The sequence below is a fragment of the Corvus moneduloides genome, chromosome 2 (genome assembly GCF_009650955.1).
Source record: "Corvus moneduloides isolate bCorMon1 chromosome 2, bCorMon1.pri, whole genome shotgun sequence".
NCBI classification, from domain to species: Eukaryota; Metazoa; Chordata; class Aves; order Passeriformes; family Corvidae; genus Corvus; species Corvus moneduloides.
In genome coordinates this window covers 8,413,884-8,430,108 of record NC_045477.1, presented here as the reverse complement: position 1 = coordinate 8,430,108, position 16,225 = coordinate 8,413,884, and the positions used below count along the sequence as shown (strand labels likewise).

The 16,225-nt window shown below is 36.8% G+C and overlaps 1 protein-coding gene across 2 annotated transcripts in view; it reads right to left on the bottom strand.

Annotated features, from left to right (window-relative positions):
- Positions 1 to 16,225, bottom strand: part of GBE1 (1,4-alpha-glucan branching enzyme 1) — a 143,408-nt gene that overhangs the window by 64,271 nt on the left and 62,912 nt on the right. For both annotated transcript variants that reach the window (XM_032096931.1, XM_032096941.1), the window contains exons 6-7: positions 14,989 to 15,079; positions 13,634 to 13,843 (exon numbers count right to left, since the gene is read on the bottom strand). In XM_032096931.1, coding sequence (XP_031952822.1) covers positions 13,634 to 13,843; positions 14,989 to 15,079 — 301 coding nt within the window. The remainder of the gene's footprint in view (positions 1 to 13,633; positions 13,844 to 14,988; positions 15,080 to 16,225) is intronic.

Below are 16,225 nucleotides of genomic sequence, written 5' to 3'. Positions count from 1 at the left end.
TTCAGAATGTTCTTTTCAGCACCATGGTACAAGATTCTCAACCACATGACAAACTTTGGCATGAAGGGCAGAAAAGTTTGTACAATGAATTATTACCTTCACAGAAAAACATTTCCAGTGGAAAGCTCAAAGAGCCTGAAGACTGTCTTAGATCATCCCCAGCATAGGATTCAGGAGATCTGCAAGGTTAGGCAGCCACCTAGCAAAGCCAACCTGGGCATGGATCAGTGCCCACTCCCCTTCAGGAAGCACAGAATGCAAAGCTGTTGCATTTGCACAAACCATCACAGGAGATCTGAAGTACAGAGTTCATATTAAAAAGGAAACCATCCTTAAGCACGGTGCAGTATTTCTCTCTTTGCTGCACTTTTTGAAGTTACATTCTTCAGAAATGTAATTCAAGAAAGATATTAGCTCAGATTGTGCTGTACCAATAGAGTTGTGAACTTGCAAATACACTTTCTGTATGCTTCATAAATACTTTTTCATCTCAGAGACCTGAAAAACAGGTTCGTATACAAAGACACCTAGTTTTTAATCTCAATTTCCTACTAGATACTGTCATTTCAACTATATAATTTGTGCTTCATGAAGATTAATATGAGAATAATAAACACATTTATGATAGATTGTTACAGTAGCTTTGCTTAGTAAAATACATAGCAAAATTATTATTTGAATAGTCTCTGGCATAAATAGCTACAATGTAATTCTTGTATTGATTCACAGCTATACTTTGTTTTATCCATTATTCTATTTTTCAATAATTATGCACCTATTTTAAAACCTCTTGTGACCTGAACACATTCTAACATATTCACCATCTTTCTGTAGCCACCAAAGTTGTATGCTCCACTAATGACAGGTGGGAAAGATACTGTGCCAAAATGTATCCAGCTGTATTTCCACTAATTCACTGAAATTAACGTGGGACAATGGAAACCTCAGATAGTATCTTGTAAATATTGAGAGAATAATCAGTGTCCTTGGACATAAATTACAAAAATCATATTCTACTGCCTACAGCTTCCTCAGAAAGTTGCTTAAAAACAAAACGGTCCTCCACATTTCAAAGAGCTTTGAGTACTGTATTAACATTTTTAAGTCAACAATGGAATGGCAACTCTCACAACAAGGCAATAGAACCCTTTGACAGTTTTAAACCAACTTCTGTTCTTCTAAGATAACTGATTAATGCACAAGAACTTTTACAAAATCACAGAACCACAGTATGATCTGTGTTGGAAGGGACCTTAAGGATCATCTAGTCAAAACTCCCCTGCCTTGGGCAGGACATCGTCAGCTTGGAGTCCTGTCTAACCTGAACTTAAACATTTCTAACGATAGGCATCCACAGCCTCTTTAGACAACCTCGTTGGTGTCTCAGCATCCTCATCATGAAAAGTTTTGTCCTTATGTCCTTCCTTATGATCTAAATCTACCCTTTCAGTTTGAAACTGTTGCCCCTTGTCCTGCCACCTGAGTCCTGTCCTGCATCCCTTCCCTCAAGCCAATCAACCACACCAACCAGTCTGGTGCCATCCCCAAACTTCAATCCCACTAAGTTCCTCAGGGACACCACTTGTTACTGATCTCCATGTGGACATATTAATCTACCAGTATAATTCATACACTGGAAACATGTCTATTTTTGACAGTAAGGTCTTTTAATGAAATTCCATGATTTTTAACTGAAATGAGATCAACTATTCCTAGTACAGATAGCCTCTATTTCAGATCATATTTCAGTGCATCTGTTACTGATCCTGGCTTATGTGGTAGCAGAATGATGGCAACTTTTAATTAAAACACATCTGAAGTGAAAGCTTCATAATATTATAGAAAACAAGTTTCATTGTCTAGGCCAGGACAAAATACAAAGAAAACTAAAGCTAAGAGTCTCTGAAATAGTTTAAAACAAGTTTGCCCCTGCATATACTGACAGTCTAGGATTGCTGGCAAATGAGCTGCTCAAGCCTCAGACTCTAATCAAATGTTTCTGTTTTTCCAAGTTTGGGTAAGGATGGTTCTGTGCTAAGAGCAACTGTTGATGAAAGCCATGAAACATTCCCTCTTTCCAGTACACACTTAATGAGTTTATAAGAATGCTATTTTGCACTACTTTCTATAAGTCACTACCTTTTTTAGCCAACACTGGGTAAGGGTTGGAAAGAACACCCAGCTGAAAGTTGTTTCAGTTTGCCCATTTCCTGACAGACTTTCAGTTTCCTCCCCAGTTAACACAGTGATAAAACAATTACCTTGGAATTTCTTATAACAAAGTCAAAGTAGATTTTCATCTTTTCCAATGCCCTTATCCAAGAAGGTGGTGGCAAAGGAAGCCTGAAAACATTGATAATGCAAATTTTAGTGTTTTGTAGTTGACTTTTTTCCTCTCCAAAAAGCATTCACTTTGTGAATCACTTACAGGGCCTAAGCATCCACCCTAGAGTGCTTAAAAGCCCCCAGCTAATTTGTAGAAAGAGAAATACAGAATTTCAGATTTCCGGGTAGTGAATAGTCTAAAAATCCAGGGTAATAAACACTAAACACTCAAATCAGAAAATGGGAGAAAGAGCAGTGGAGATCTTTTGGGATATTTTTTTTTCTTCTGTGTTTGGCTGACTAATTACTCTAATTCACCAATTCTTTGAACACAGAAACTATCTACGGAATCTTAATAGCAAGAGTTAAATTTCAACAAGAAAAAAGTAGTTCACCTACTTGTTATCCCTAAAACCAACTGTATATTTAGCATTTTGAAAGATTATGCTATTTGGCTCCTTAAACACCAACTTTTAGAACTTGCTTCTGAATGTCCAAGTTTAGTCCATTTAAAACTAAATAAAGTAACAGAAATCTGTTCTAATTAAATGACATAATTCAGAATAAGAAATGTTTTTGGCTTGTAGCTGTGGCTACATCATTTAGAGTCACAAAATGTCATTCTTTCAGATAAACTTGACACTTGAAGTCAGTGAAGTAGATATATTTCCTCTGCATGAAAAATTCTTCTTCTTCTTCTTATTTATTGTTCTGATTATTTACCAGGCTGACTAACTTGGTGTCATAATAAATGAAACAATAACTTAAATGGTTTTTTCCACCTTTTTTTTTTTTTTTTTTTTTTTCCTTCAGGGGAGAAGGGAAGGGAGGGAAGACAAGGGGGAATTTAGCACTGCCTCCACCTGCTTGCAAAAGGTCAGGGTACAAAAATGTAACACTGTACTCATAGTACTAATAGGGATGATCTCCCTTGGAGCTGTGGTTTAATAACAAATGGATGCTTTCCTCAAAAGACACCAATTTCCCTATTCACTATTCACTCTATTCACTATTCACCAATTCACTATTACTCTACTGGAGAACTCTCTTAGAAAATTTGGATATACTAATAATAAGCCAAATGTGTTCTAAAATATCATGCCCTAATCAAAGGTATGCTACAGAGCAATAAAAATGTTGCCAAATAACAAACAGCAAGAGGGGAAAAAGTTGATCACTCTAAAGCACTGAAGAAAACAGTAAAGGACAGTGCCAATCTCTGAAGCTTTGTGGGTTAAAAACACAGGCTGGAGGGTCTAACTCTTTTTTTGACAGGGAGAAAGGAATATGACTTCACATGACAAATTCTATGGTGTTTACATAAATCCCTGCAGCCAAGAAGAGGCTATCTAATGTGTTTATTTAATCAGCAAAGTGACAACAGTCATTACTTTACTTTCTTCACATATCTTAAAGGAATAAAGAATAAAAATAAAGATGGCAAAGAGCATTCTTCTCTTCACTGTGAAGCCTTTTGACAAATACACTCAGTTAAACACTCTTTGTGCAACGACTAAATATATTATAGATACAAAAAAAATCCATACTTTTACTTAATAATTCTTCAGAGAACGTCATACTCAGCTCTTTGAACAAATTAAGTCGTCTCCTACAGAAAAAAATTACTAGAGCACATAGTAGTGACTATGGATGTGCTTTTTCATTCTTGTTTATTTGCTCACATGTATCTATCCTTAAAACTACACTTGACAGGACTTAATTATTGTGCAGTAAGACAAAATAAATCAAGAGGAGTAAGGTCTACAAAGTATTACTTGTACGCTCGCTTCCCTCTCCCTGAAATAAACTCACTAAATTAATTGTAGTAGAATAACTTAGAAAAACTTGTGTCAGCTATCTAAACTATTAAGTAATAACTACAGCAATTACTTTCTTTTTTTTTTTCCAAATAATTTTACACCAATTTTCAGGAGCTGACAAAGAATTGTAATATAGATACATACAAATATTGGGTACAGAGTTAGCCCCCTTATCAAAGAGGAGACACAGGGATGAACCAGGACAAACAAGTGTTTGATTGCAGTTCTCATGGCAAACTAGAAAGAATTCTATAAAGACACCTTTTTTACAAGAAACTGCCCAAAGCAAATGTATGGGGACAATAGCCAAGCAAATATAGAATGCTTTAAAAAAAGAGACCCAAAAAACCACCAACCACTCTTTTTCCTGACCTGGTTTAGAACAATTTGCTCTGTTTCCAGGGATAAAGCTTTTAATACAGTACCTTCCTTATTCATTAAGACACATTTGACATGGTACACTATTTCAGTTCTTCTGACTTCTCCTGTAACTAAAACAGCCAGACCAGAACCAAAAGCTGCTCCCTGTCCATCTATTACTATTATAACAGGAACAGTAGAACCATTTTTATTTTTTTATCTTTATAATTTCACCAATAATTTCTTGCTATTTCTTTAGTATGAACTCTAATAAAATTTCTCTCAATAACACATCACTTTCAAAGTAATTTTGGCATTTAAATAACCCCTACAGAGAAGTTCATACACAGCCGAGTGAATCCTTATAAATACTCCCTAAATTTTAGCATACTATCACCAGTACAGTCTCATCACAAGCTGAATCTCAGTCAGTGGCTACAGGTGGGAAGCAATTTGTCTGGACAGAGACAGCCACTCCCTGAAGCAGCAGGCTGCCCAGCTCTGTTGTATGCATTGCTCTCCATCTCCACTTTCAATCACCTTCTACAGACAGGAACTTTTGTCTTTATGGTGTTCTCAAGAAAACATGGCATCCCATTTCAAGACTGTAAGTAATAAATTAGATCAACATAATTATTTGCAGATTATTTCTGATCTGTTAGCCATACATATGCTACTGGCTTTTGGAAATGCTACAGCATTTTGATATTTTCCTACTTTGTAGACATAGTTGTTAATTGGTTTGTTCCCTGTTGTTATTTATTTTCTGCTCTCTCCACTGAGCTTTCAAAAAATGGATTTCAAGTGGATCTGTGCATTATACAAAATGTACATACTAGAATCAAAAAAACCCAGACAATCATCTTAATGTTTCCATCTTCTTTCCCTGCCATGCATGATTTTCCTCCAACCTTGAATTTCTTGGGATGAAACCCTATTAGAAGCAAGTCAGCATCCCATATTTCCCAAGTTGTGGATTCTTCTCAAACTTACACAACCATCAGCCTTTTCTCCAGCACAATCTTCTATTCACAACAGATGCTGCTCATGTAATCACTTAAGAACGCTGTGAAAATTGTTAATTCAAGTGTGGATTACTAAATGCCAGATCATTACTGCATTTAGACTGATGCAAAATGATTCTCTGCAATGTGTGGAATTTTGGCTAAGTTTAGATATTTCTTGAAATACCATAATCAGCTTCAGGTAAGTGTGACTATCTTTTTTCAAGATATGATTGAATTTAATTGGCTACAAGTGGTGACCTCTATATTTCGAAATGTGCTACCTGACAAAATTTAGAACTACTGACTGCATTTTTTCAGTGTGCCTTTCTTCACATCTCAATATCTTGCTTAATTGATGTACCAATTTTTTTGCAGCTACGTTTTAGAAACTTCACACAAAGCTGTGAATGCTGCATTGGAGGTTAATTTGAGAAACTGGACACTTCAAAGAAACCTACATGGATCCTTACGTGAAGCTCTGAGTTTTTGAGCACCTATGGATTTAAAGCTTCACAGTCTGTTATACCAAAGTACAGTAGAGTAAAATAATTAAGCTTGTTTAATTAAAAATTTAAAAAAATTAAAAATAAAGCAATTATACAGCAGCTCTAGACTGCATATACTATAAATTATATGATCATAGCTGGAATTTTTTTTTTTTGCACTATTATTTTAATTTTTCTGATTACATTGCAGCAAGTTCCTATATATCATCCCTTCTGTCAATGCTTTCAGTAATCATTCCCTTCAAAAATGGCAATTTATAAACTGCAATGTCCCCATACTTGAAAGTGTTTACTTACTAGTATTCACAATGATGACTAAAAAGAGGAGAAAACAAAAAGAAACAAAGATTTTTTAGGCACAGAAGGTATTAGACTTTAAGGTTTAAATTTTATAAATTATTTTTATACTGTCACAGTCACCATCAAAGTCCAGTCTATTAGAAGCAGAGTGCTAAGGAACATAGGCAGACAGTGTTTCGAAAGACAATCTTTAATCAAAATGATTACATTTATGAGGAGTGGGGGGAAGAATAAAAATCTCACGATGACACTGCAAGCAGTGCTTCCTTAAAACAGTCATTAAGAAATAATCTTTGCCAGCCAAATGAAATTCCAATGCATATTATGCAGATCTTTAAATACAGAGCTTTCCTAAACTAATTTAGTAGAGGAAGACTGGCAGGAAATGAATTAAAATCAGCACAGCTTTATGTTTTACATAATGAAACACAACTCACATCCCCGTTCTATTGTAATTACCCTAGAATCAACAATATACCACGAAGACATCACATGACTGAGAACCTCTCATTGACAACTCTCACTGTATTACCTTTAGTTTAGCTGGAATTATGGCCAAAGATTCTCCCCAATGAAAACATGTTTGTGACAACCATGGCATGACATTGGATGTCCTTACTACTGCCTAAATGCAGCTGGGAGAATGTCACCTTTACCGTGCCAAATCCTCAGAAGCTGCAGAAGAGAACAGTTCTTACACTCTGAGAAGTCAACTGAATATGATTCACTAATTATGAGCAAGCTACCCCTATTTGCTTTTCCCTCTCTTCCTGTGTCCCAAACTGTATCCCTTAAGCTTCTAAGAAAATTCCTTAGCTGAGAGAAAATTGAAAAAAGTCTTTAGATTTGAAGTATACAAGGTAAGAAAGGTAAAGTTACAGACAGAAAGGCTTGTTAGGAGCACTAGGATTCAAAAGGAAGAATGTGGAAAAGCACAAAACAGTAAAGAGGATAACCCAGTACCATCAAGGGTCTGTGACAAGTAATGGCAGTCTCCTTTCTCCCACCTGACACCTGCCTGGCCAGCAGAGTCTGCTCAGGTGTCACCTCGGAGGTAATGAGTGTCCCACAAGCTTTTAAATCCTACCTATCCTTTGTGTGCATGAAGTTTGCAGTCAAATCTTTGTACTCTAAAACATGTGTGAATAAAGGCCCCTGAGGTAGATGCCAAGATCACACACAATGTGATATCTGCAGTCTGTATCTCATGCTCATGTGCCAATTTTCCTTAAGTGCACTAGGCAAGGAACCTGAATCTCTAACACCGTGGGGTACTGCACAGAGCACTAACTTACATCTATTTAAAATGCTGATGGTATATGCAATAAAGAGTAGCAGTATCACAGCATCCTGCAGTGGTAGGGAGAAGAAGAGAGATCCAGCAGGCAGGAATTGTGCAGCAAGATTCATTTATTTAATTATTTTACAACTCTTTTATAGACTTTTTTCTTCACAGTCTAATTGGTCAAAGGATCAGCCACCCCTTGGGGTGATTGGCTAAAATCCTAAAACATCCATTGTCAAAAGATTTTTCTACTGTACCATAAACAAGGCTTTGCAAGGTCACAGGCGTTCATAGTTTATAGAACTGTGCTAATATCTTCGTGAGAGAGAAAAGTATCTCAGGGGACTGGAAAGAAGCAAGAGAAATTCTTGCTAGCAGCAATATTTGTATCCACATAGGAGTGCATCCATTTCATCCTGAAAACTGTTACAAACCATGGGGATGCTCCCAAAGAAGGCAACAAGTCTTTACCTTCACTGATATTTAGAATTCATCACTGAATTGAAGGAAAACAAAACCAAAAAATATTCTGGACAGCTATGTTTAGGGAATTATGAGCCCAGACAGGTACCTCTACTAACCAAACACTAAGCTCTGAAAGATTTATGTTCCAATTCACTTCACCTACTAATATCTCCCAGGGGCAGATAAAGATTGGCAAAGTAGGCAATCAGAAGAAAGAAAAACAATTTGGGTGAAGAACAGCTGTTCAAGGAAGAACTAAACACCGAGCTTAACAGAGGCTGCTGAGGATGTTAGAAGATAAATATATCTTTAAAGACTCTGATCCCAAAGTCAAGCAAAATCAGTGGACCTTTTCTCCCCAGATAATACAGCATAAGGTTTATGCAGGATTTAAACACTGGGTGGCAGAAAAGGCCACTGTCTCAGCATCCAAACATAGGTGGATGTTTTAGATGCAAGAGAGCACCCAAGATACCCGCCCGAGGGTGGACCACAGGACAACGGAGAAAAGCTTCAGGTGACCCACCCCACTCTGGAGGGGCAAGCTGGGAAGGAGGCCACCTACACCAGAACAAGCACACAAACTTCAGCACCTGACAGCTGCCCTGTTTCTGCAGCACTGACAGCAAGGTTAAAAGCATTTTCTGAGCTATTGCAGCTTATAACCCACTTTAAGAAAAACTGAATTAAAAAAGAAAAAAAAGAGAAAGAAAAAAAAAAAGTACTGAGCTATAATCAGCTGTTCCACCAGAAGTTCAGAAGACCGAGCTGGAGAGAACATCTGGACTGGCAGCAGGGGACTAGCAAGTCATCTGTTGTCCTGATGTAAAAACTGTGGCTCATGGGACAAAGTGTTTATATACATTAACCCTACCTGTAGCATTTCAAAGCACATCTGCTGTGGATGTCACTCGAAACTCCATAAAAATGAAGGAGGAGGAAAAAAACTAAATAAAAGATTTCTTCCATTACACAGTTTAGTTATGACTTTTAACCCTCAAAATATGGACACAACATCCAGTCTCAAAAAGCCTTGAAAATAAAGCCTCAAAAAAGGCCCAAAGGAGATGCCCGGACATCTGCTGGCCCTAAATCCTTGTAACCAACATCATCTCTTACTGATTATACTGCTGCATTCAAGGAAGCTGGACTAATTAAAATTGAATCCAGATTGTAAATCAAAGTCTTACTTTTGTACCAAAGTCATCTCCTACACTGTGAAATAACTTAAAATTTTGCCTAAGTGCTCAGGCGAAAAGGGTCATAGTATTAAAAAAACAAACCAAACCAAACCCCCCCCCACCCCCCCAAAACCCCAAACAAACAAAAAAAAAAAAAAAAAAAAAAAAAAAAAAAAAAACAAAAAAAAACCAAAACCAAAAAACTTAAGACACCACATGATTTCTGAATTTTACGTCTACCATTATTCCTAAAGGCTCACAGAAATATATCAGTATACCTACTGACATTCAGAATTGGATTAAGACAGAATAGAATCCCACAAAGTCTAATGACAAAACAGGAAAAGCCTTGAAAGTCAAAACAATACTCTCAGACCTCAACAAGTCTAGAAAGGCAACATCATTTACACATTCTATTTATGTAGTGCTGTGGGAAAAATCTTTACTAGGTAATAGCTTGTTTAGCTTGTTGACAATTATTTTTAAATTGTTTTCCTGATTAGTATTTTAGACACATTTGCTTTTTGGAGAAATTAATTTAAATTAAAACACAATCAATCACTCCAGTTGTGATCCCACCTGGTCTCCAGAGTCTACAGCATCACTTCTAATGAACCTGGCAGCCTGAATAACCTTTGAATATGATTTTAGGAAGAAAAAATTTTTACACTTTGTAGCAGCTTCTACATACTTCCCTTGTGCAAAATTAATTACAAGTAGAATTCTTACCTAAGGTGGGAGACCATTAACTTCCTCCAAAATTAACTAGACAGTGCCAACTAGAGTACAGGTCTGGAGTTTCTGGCACCCCTTTTATATTAAAGCATTTCCCTCTCATGAATTCAGGGCTAGAAAAGTCACAATTTTTAACAGGAACCAAGGCAAATTATATAAAAGTTTGTTTCTCAACAGAAAATATTAAAATCAACGGCAATTCTCACCGAAGCTTTGAGGTTCTGGTTTTTGGGTTGGTCGCTGAGGGAAACAGGGGGTAGACACAGATATAGACAGGCAGGATGGAGATGATGGAGAAGAAGATTCACCAAATTAACATATTTGAGGAAAAAAAAAAACCACTCAGGATCTAGATTTTAGAAAAACTCACAAGAACGTGCAAGAGCTATTAAAATTATTAAAGTTTATTTCTGAATATCTTTGGTTGATTTTTAAAGCACAGTTTGTATGCTTCTATTGAAAGAAGTTAAGCAAAAAGTATTTTTCTATCAGCCAGTTAACTTACCTGCAAGTTCTCATTTCAATTAAATTGAGTTTCTACTCTCCTGCGACATCATGAACAGCATAATTTTAAAATGCTGTTCACAATTTACAGCAAATCTCCCTGTTCATACAACACTTGTATAAATATGGATAAAAAAAAATAAATACAAAACATTCCTTCATCTTTTTAAGTAGCACTGTGGTGTAAGATCCAATATCCAGGTTGTCTGTTGAACAGTTTTACTATTGCTTTTCTTGGATTTACTCTCTACTTACATGAATTTTACTAAAAAATAGAATTTAAATACATAAGGGATATAATCGGGTTTTTCTGGCATGGATACAGATCTTTTGCCACATTCTGTTACAGCAAGTATTCACAGTCCCCTTCACAGACAACTGAATAATCTTGCAAATGCTGTGAGATAAACTTACTTACATCTTGGCTTTCAAAGAAAATGTAGACAGACTAAACTGATAAAGCAATTGTTCCTTAATCTCTTTCACGGTAGAGAATTAGTTTCTCTCAATTCCAAAGTGAATTGAGCATTCTTTGCATTTGATGTTTAAGTACCTGTAGATTTAACAGTTCTTCCCACTACAGAAGGAAAGGGATTTAGTACAAGCTCTGTACAGGATAGAAGGCTGTTCTAGCTGTAGAAATTTCACTCAGCAAGCAAGCTTTTCTGTAGACCATTCAATAGACCGTGTTTGCTGTCATTTATTTTGAGCAAACTTTCAACATCTGCCAGCAACTTGAGTCTCTCTCTCAGATTTTTATACTCCCCTCATCCAGACTAGAGCTGCTCATCCACTGGTATGGAAATTAGCACCATGCCAATACAGACTAAATGGGGGGAAAAAAACCCCAAACCCAACATTTTCAACGAAATGTCAGTTTGATTCTTTCAGAATTTTCCTTGGGACCTGCACACACAAATAATAGGGGAAAAACATGAATGCTATTCTTTATTCAGTTCCGTCAAACTTACAATAAACATGAGGATTATAACTCTTCAGCCTTAAAACTTGACTATAAACACATAGAGAATATTTACTGTCTCAGGTATTAGAATGGCAGAAACCCTTAATGACTAGAAAAAGCTCACAGCTTCCTAGGCTTGAAAGGAAAGGAAGGGCTTCCACAACCCCAAATTTGTTGTTGAATATTGCAAGAGGGCAGGGGATAGGAAATGACATTTGAGGGATCCTCAGTCATCCACTGAAGAGTTTCAGTTTCTCTGGTCTTTGCTACTCCCTAATCTCATCTCCTTCTCTCACAGCTCTTCCACTTCCCCTTTCCAGCATTCAGTCTGGCACCTATTCCAATCCCATAGCATGAAAAGAAATTCCACAGGTACCAACAGGTACATATCACTGACCAAACCGAGCCATGGAAGCAGTTCTTCACTTCCGAAGAAATGCTTAACAGCTACCACAAAATGAGCTTGTTGTTTCTCTCACTTACAAATCCTTCCAAACACTCAGCAGCACTTTCTTTCCCAGCAGGAAGAACTTGCCTCGGTTTGAAACAGAGAAAGGTCCATAACTGCATTCTATTTCCCCACTAGATATATTGGTACTCACACACTTGTTGATTATTCATAAGCATCAAATGAAATAAAATGTGCAGTGCTATCATATTGATATTAAAGCTTTAAGATTATTTGAAATACAGTTTGAATTTGAACTTATTTGAATATGAATTTAAAGCTTAATAGGAAGGACTAAAATGGATTTCTTACAGTAATTAAATCACAACTCAAAAACTCCCCCTGAAACAATACATTAAATTGTCCCAAATAATAAGTAAATAAAGAACAGCTCATCCTACTAAGTACTGAAGTGCATAAGTCAGTTTTCACACTGCCCACTTGGTTTATTTGACACCATGAGTTCCATTAAACAACTGGCCTATGCTATGTAACATGACTTTTGTAATAGTGCAACGTAATCATATCCATCCAGTCCTTGGCAATTCAAGGCAAGCAAGGGAGAAAAACAGGAGAAAAAGTAAATTGAACCTGAAGCACACAGGTTAACAACTATCAGGTTAACAAGAGACCAGAACTCCACAGTTGCTGAGTGATGAGCCACCACAGGAACCATTCAAACGTAACCTTGAAAGGGTTAAAACAGAACTTTGTAATTGATAAGAAGGTCACACAAGATTATCATGCATCTCAAGGGGGGAAATAGGAGAATTTATCCTGGAATAAATGATTGATTCTGTACAGAATTTATTAAGACATGCTTTAAGGAGATGTGAAGATATGCAAAACTTATTGTGGAATGTTTAGGGAAACAAAGACAAGCAAGGGAAGAATCAAGGTGGTTCAGGGAAGAACAAATGGGAAAAATGTGAGAGGGAGACTAAAATAAGCGGGCTGCTTGTGCCTGTTTCTCCATTTAAACCACTGAAACATTCAGCATACAAGATCAACCTCCTTGCCCCCAATGCCTCAGAGAATACAAGAGTAAACAATATTAAATACTGCTAATCATCTGGCATTAATACATGCTTTGACACACACTATATTTATACTGGTTAATTAAGCTTGACCAAACTGGGTCTCTAGAACTGTCTACTGAAAATGACCCCTGTTCTGTATTAACTGTTGATTGACCTCCAGAAGCTCTTTAAAATGGAGTTAGTTGTCCTGGGGGGAAACTTTTCCTGCATTTCAACAACCTGACAGTTTGGCAATAAATTTCCAGAGTTTACAAGTTTTCATCAGCTTTTCTTTTTATATAGAAACATTATCTATTATATATATGCAATATACTACATAGCAGGAAAATATTAATATTCTAGAATGCATAAAAAACACAATTATATATTCCTATATAACAGATACTGAAATTTGTATTTATATAGAAATATATTTTTAAATAAAAGTAACTACACCATTATATAATACATACAATGCACATGGTATATAACACGCACACAGGTAGCCATGGATGACAGGAAAATAACAAAATTTAAATACTATCATTTAGTGTTAGATTTTAAGCATTTAGGCAAGTAGAGGAATTTAACTCCACATACTGCAACTGTTGAACAATCCAAATGACTTTACCAGTTTAGCAAGGAGTGTAGTTTTAATAGAACTGGTATGAAATAATAACCACTAGCACAGCTGAAGTGCCATTTTATACTCACTTTGCATAGTCAAAGAGCCTGCTGTCCCAGAGCTGGTGATTGCCTCTATATCCAGAATGGAAGAAACAAGAATCCGTACCATCAAACTGGTTGAGACCATCTTCTGAGTTTTTTGAGGCGTGGCTGTGCACCACATCAAGCAGGACCGTGATGCCCATTGAGTGAGCAACGTCAATCATTTCCTTCAGGTCATCTGGAGTTCCGTACCGGCTGTGGAAATGCAGCGTGGTACAATCAGGACTTAGGCTGGCAATACTGAACAGTCATCATGGAAACCACATCGAAGTCAGCAGTTCTCCACTTTACAGATATACACAGGTTACTTTTTCAGCCTCTTAAGCAGTAGCTATGGCTTACAAACTAACATTTCAAACCATTTTTCATTATAAAAATTCCATCATCCGCACAATGTTTTGCAGAAGTAGATTCAGTTTTATTTTTCCCTTTTTAATAATACATCAAATTCAGTATAAAAGATAATAGATACAACTTAAAGCTGCTATTTAATATTGAACATTTCCTTAGTTCATAAGGGACAAGAATATATTCATATTGCTGGAATAAAGTAACACAATGATTACACAGAAGTAAATGTACATCCACAAAGTCCACAAAATACACCATCAGCTGTTTTCCTGCTTAGTTATTTGACTTAGATACTACACCATTTTCTTATTTTTAAATGAAGATTTTTGTCTCCTGTGTCTGACACACCTTTTTTTAACTAATTAAGCCAGTTAAAAACTTCCTATCTAAATTCAGCCACTTAAGCTGCTCCAAGATTAAAACAAAAAGAAACCAAAAAAATCAAAATAAAACAAACAAACAAACAAAAAAAAAAATCAAAACTTCCAGATTTATCATGATTTTCTTAACAACTACCTGAAGTAATTTTTCATCTATTTTCACTCTACATCTCAAATCTAAGTACAGTCTGTTACAAGCCTGGGAACAGGTTCCCACAGAACACACAGAGCCATGACTTTAATCAAGTTCATTATGAACAGTGTACAGCTCTGTTTTTCATAAAAGAAAGCCCTACACATCCTGCTTGTTACTGCCAAGAATTCCACAACCCCAAATCCATGCATAAAGACTGCTGAAGGTGGATTACCCAGAACACGCTATGGCAGCTGAAGTTACTTATAAACTTTTTGTCTCTATCCTATCCAAAGTGTTTCACAGAGCAGCTGATCACTCTGCCAAATTGGTTTCACATTTAAGAGGAAGGTAGAGCAAATACCTATGGTATTGCTTCCCATTGCTACAAACACACACCTGCAAGGCAATACTGACTTCAGTGGAAAGGAAGAAAGGGAAAAGAACAGAGAAGATGCTGGAGCACTTAAACCTACCTTGATGCTGCAAAGAAACTTGTGACCTGATAACCAAAACTGGCATAGTATGCATGTTCCATAATAGCCATCAGCTGGACACAGTTATAGCCTATAATAAAAACAAATATAACAAACAAATGCATTCAGGACAGTTAAAGGAGTATTCAATATCTGTACCATATCCACTCCAATCTTCTCTCATTTTAGCTGCCTCTGACCCTAACAGTTAGCAACTAAAGAGTCAGTAACTTTCAAGAAGAAATTCTACCTAATAGTTTATACTTACATGATCTCCATTACAAATGAAACAGTCAATTTGTCAAGTGACCTACACATATTGAATCTCCTAGATGTAGACAGAAATGTGTGTAATCTTTATTTACCTTCACAATACTAGTTATGCCAACCTGCATGTCCTGAACTTCTGCTTCGCTCCTGACACTTGCAGTCCGGGGGTGTAGGGCTAGTCACCAGACACACATACTCTGATAGAATCACAGGATGGTTTGGATTGGAAGGGAACTGAAAGATCCTCTAGTTCCCACTCTGCCATGGGCAAGGACACCTTCCACTACACCATGTTGGTCAACATGCCTTCCAGGGATGGGGCATCCATAACTTCTCTGAGTAACCATTCCAGTGCCTCACCACCCTCAGAGTAAAGAGTTTTTTCCTAATGTCCAATCTAAATACACCCTCCTTCAGTTTGAAGCCACCCCATCCCTGGTCTGCACTTGGACATCAAGTCATTGACTGAAACTCTGAGTGTGACCATCCTTCCAATTCCTTATCCACCAAGTGGTCCATCTGTCAGACTCACATCTCTCCAGCTTAGAGACAATACTACAACTTCACGCCATATGAAATCATTTTACCCCTTCAGAACCACTTTTTCCAACTTTAATAGTTACATCCTCTCTCTACAAGAGTCTTCCAAAAAGAGAAAACACAAGTGTAATGTGCTTTAATTCTGAGTTCACTCAAGAACCACGGAAGTCCAGGAGGGCTGGGGGACACCGGGTGGTATCACCTAAGATAGTTCAGTGCATTCTCAAGGAAGGGAACTCTAAAGAATCAGGTGTTATCTACAGGCTGTTGAGACTCACACCATCACCACTTCTCTATCAGTTTGAAGAAAATCTTCACTTCATTCCTTAGTTTCAACAAGATGCTGTGGGATTTTTTTTATTCTTTCTGGGTTTTTTATTGCTGTGACATTTAAAACCAGAGGTATTATTAGAAGACAGTTGGCATG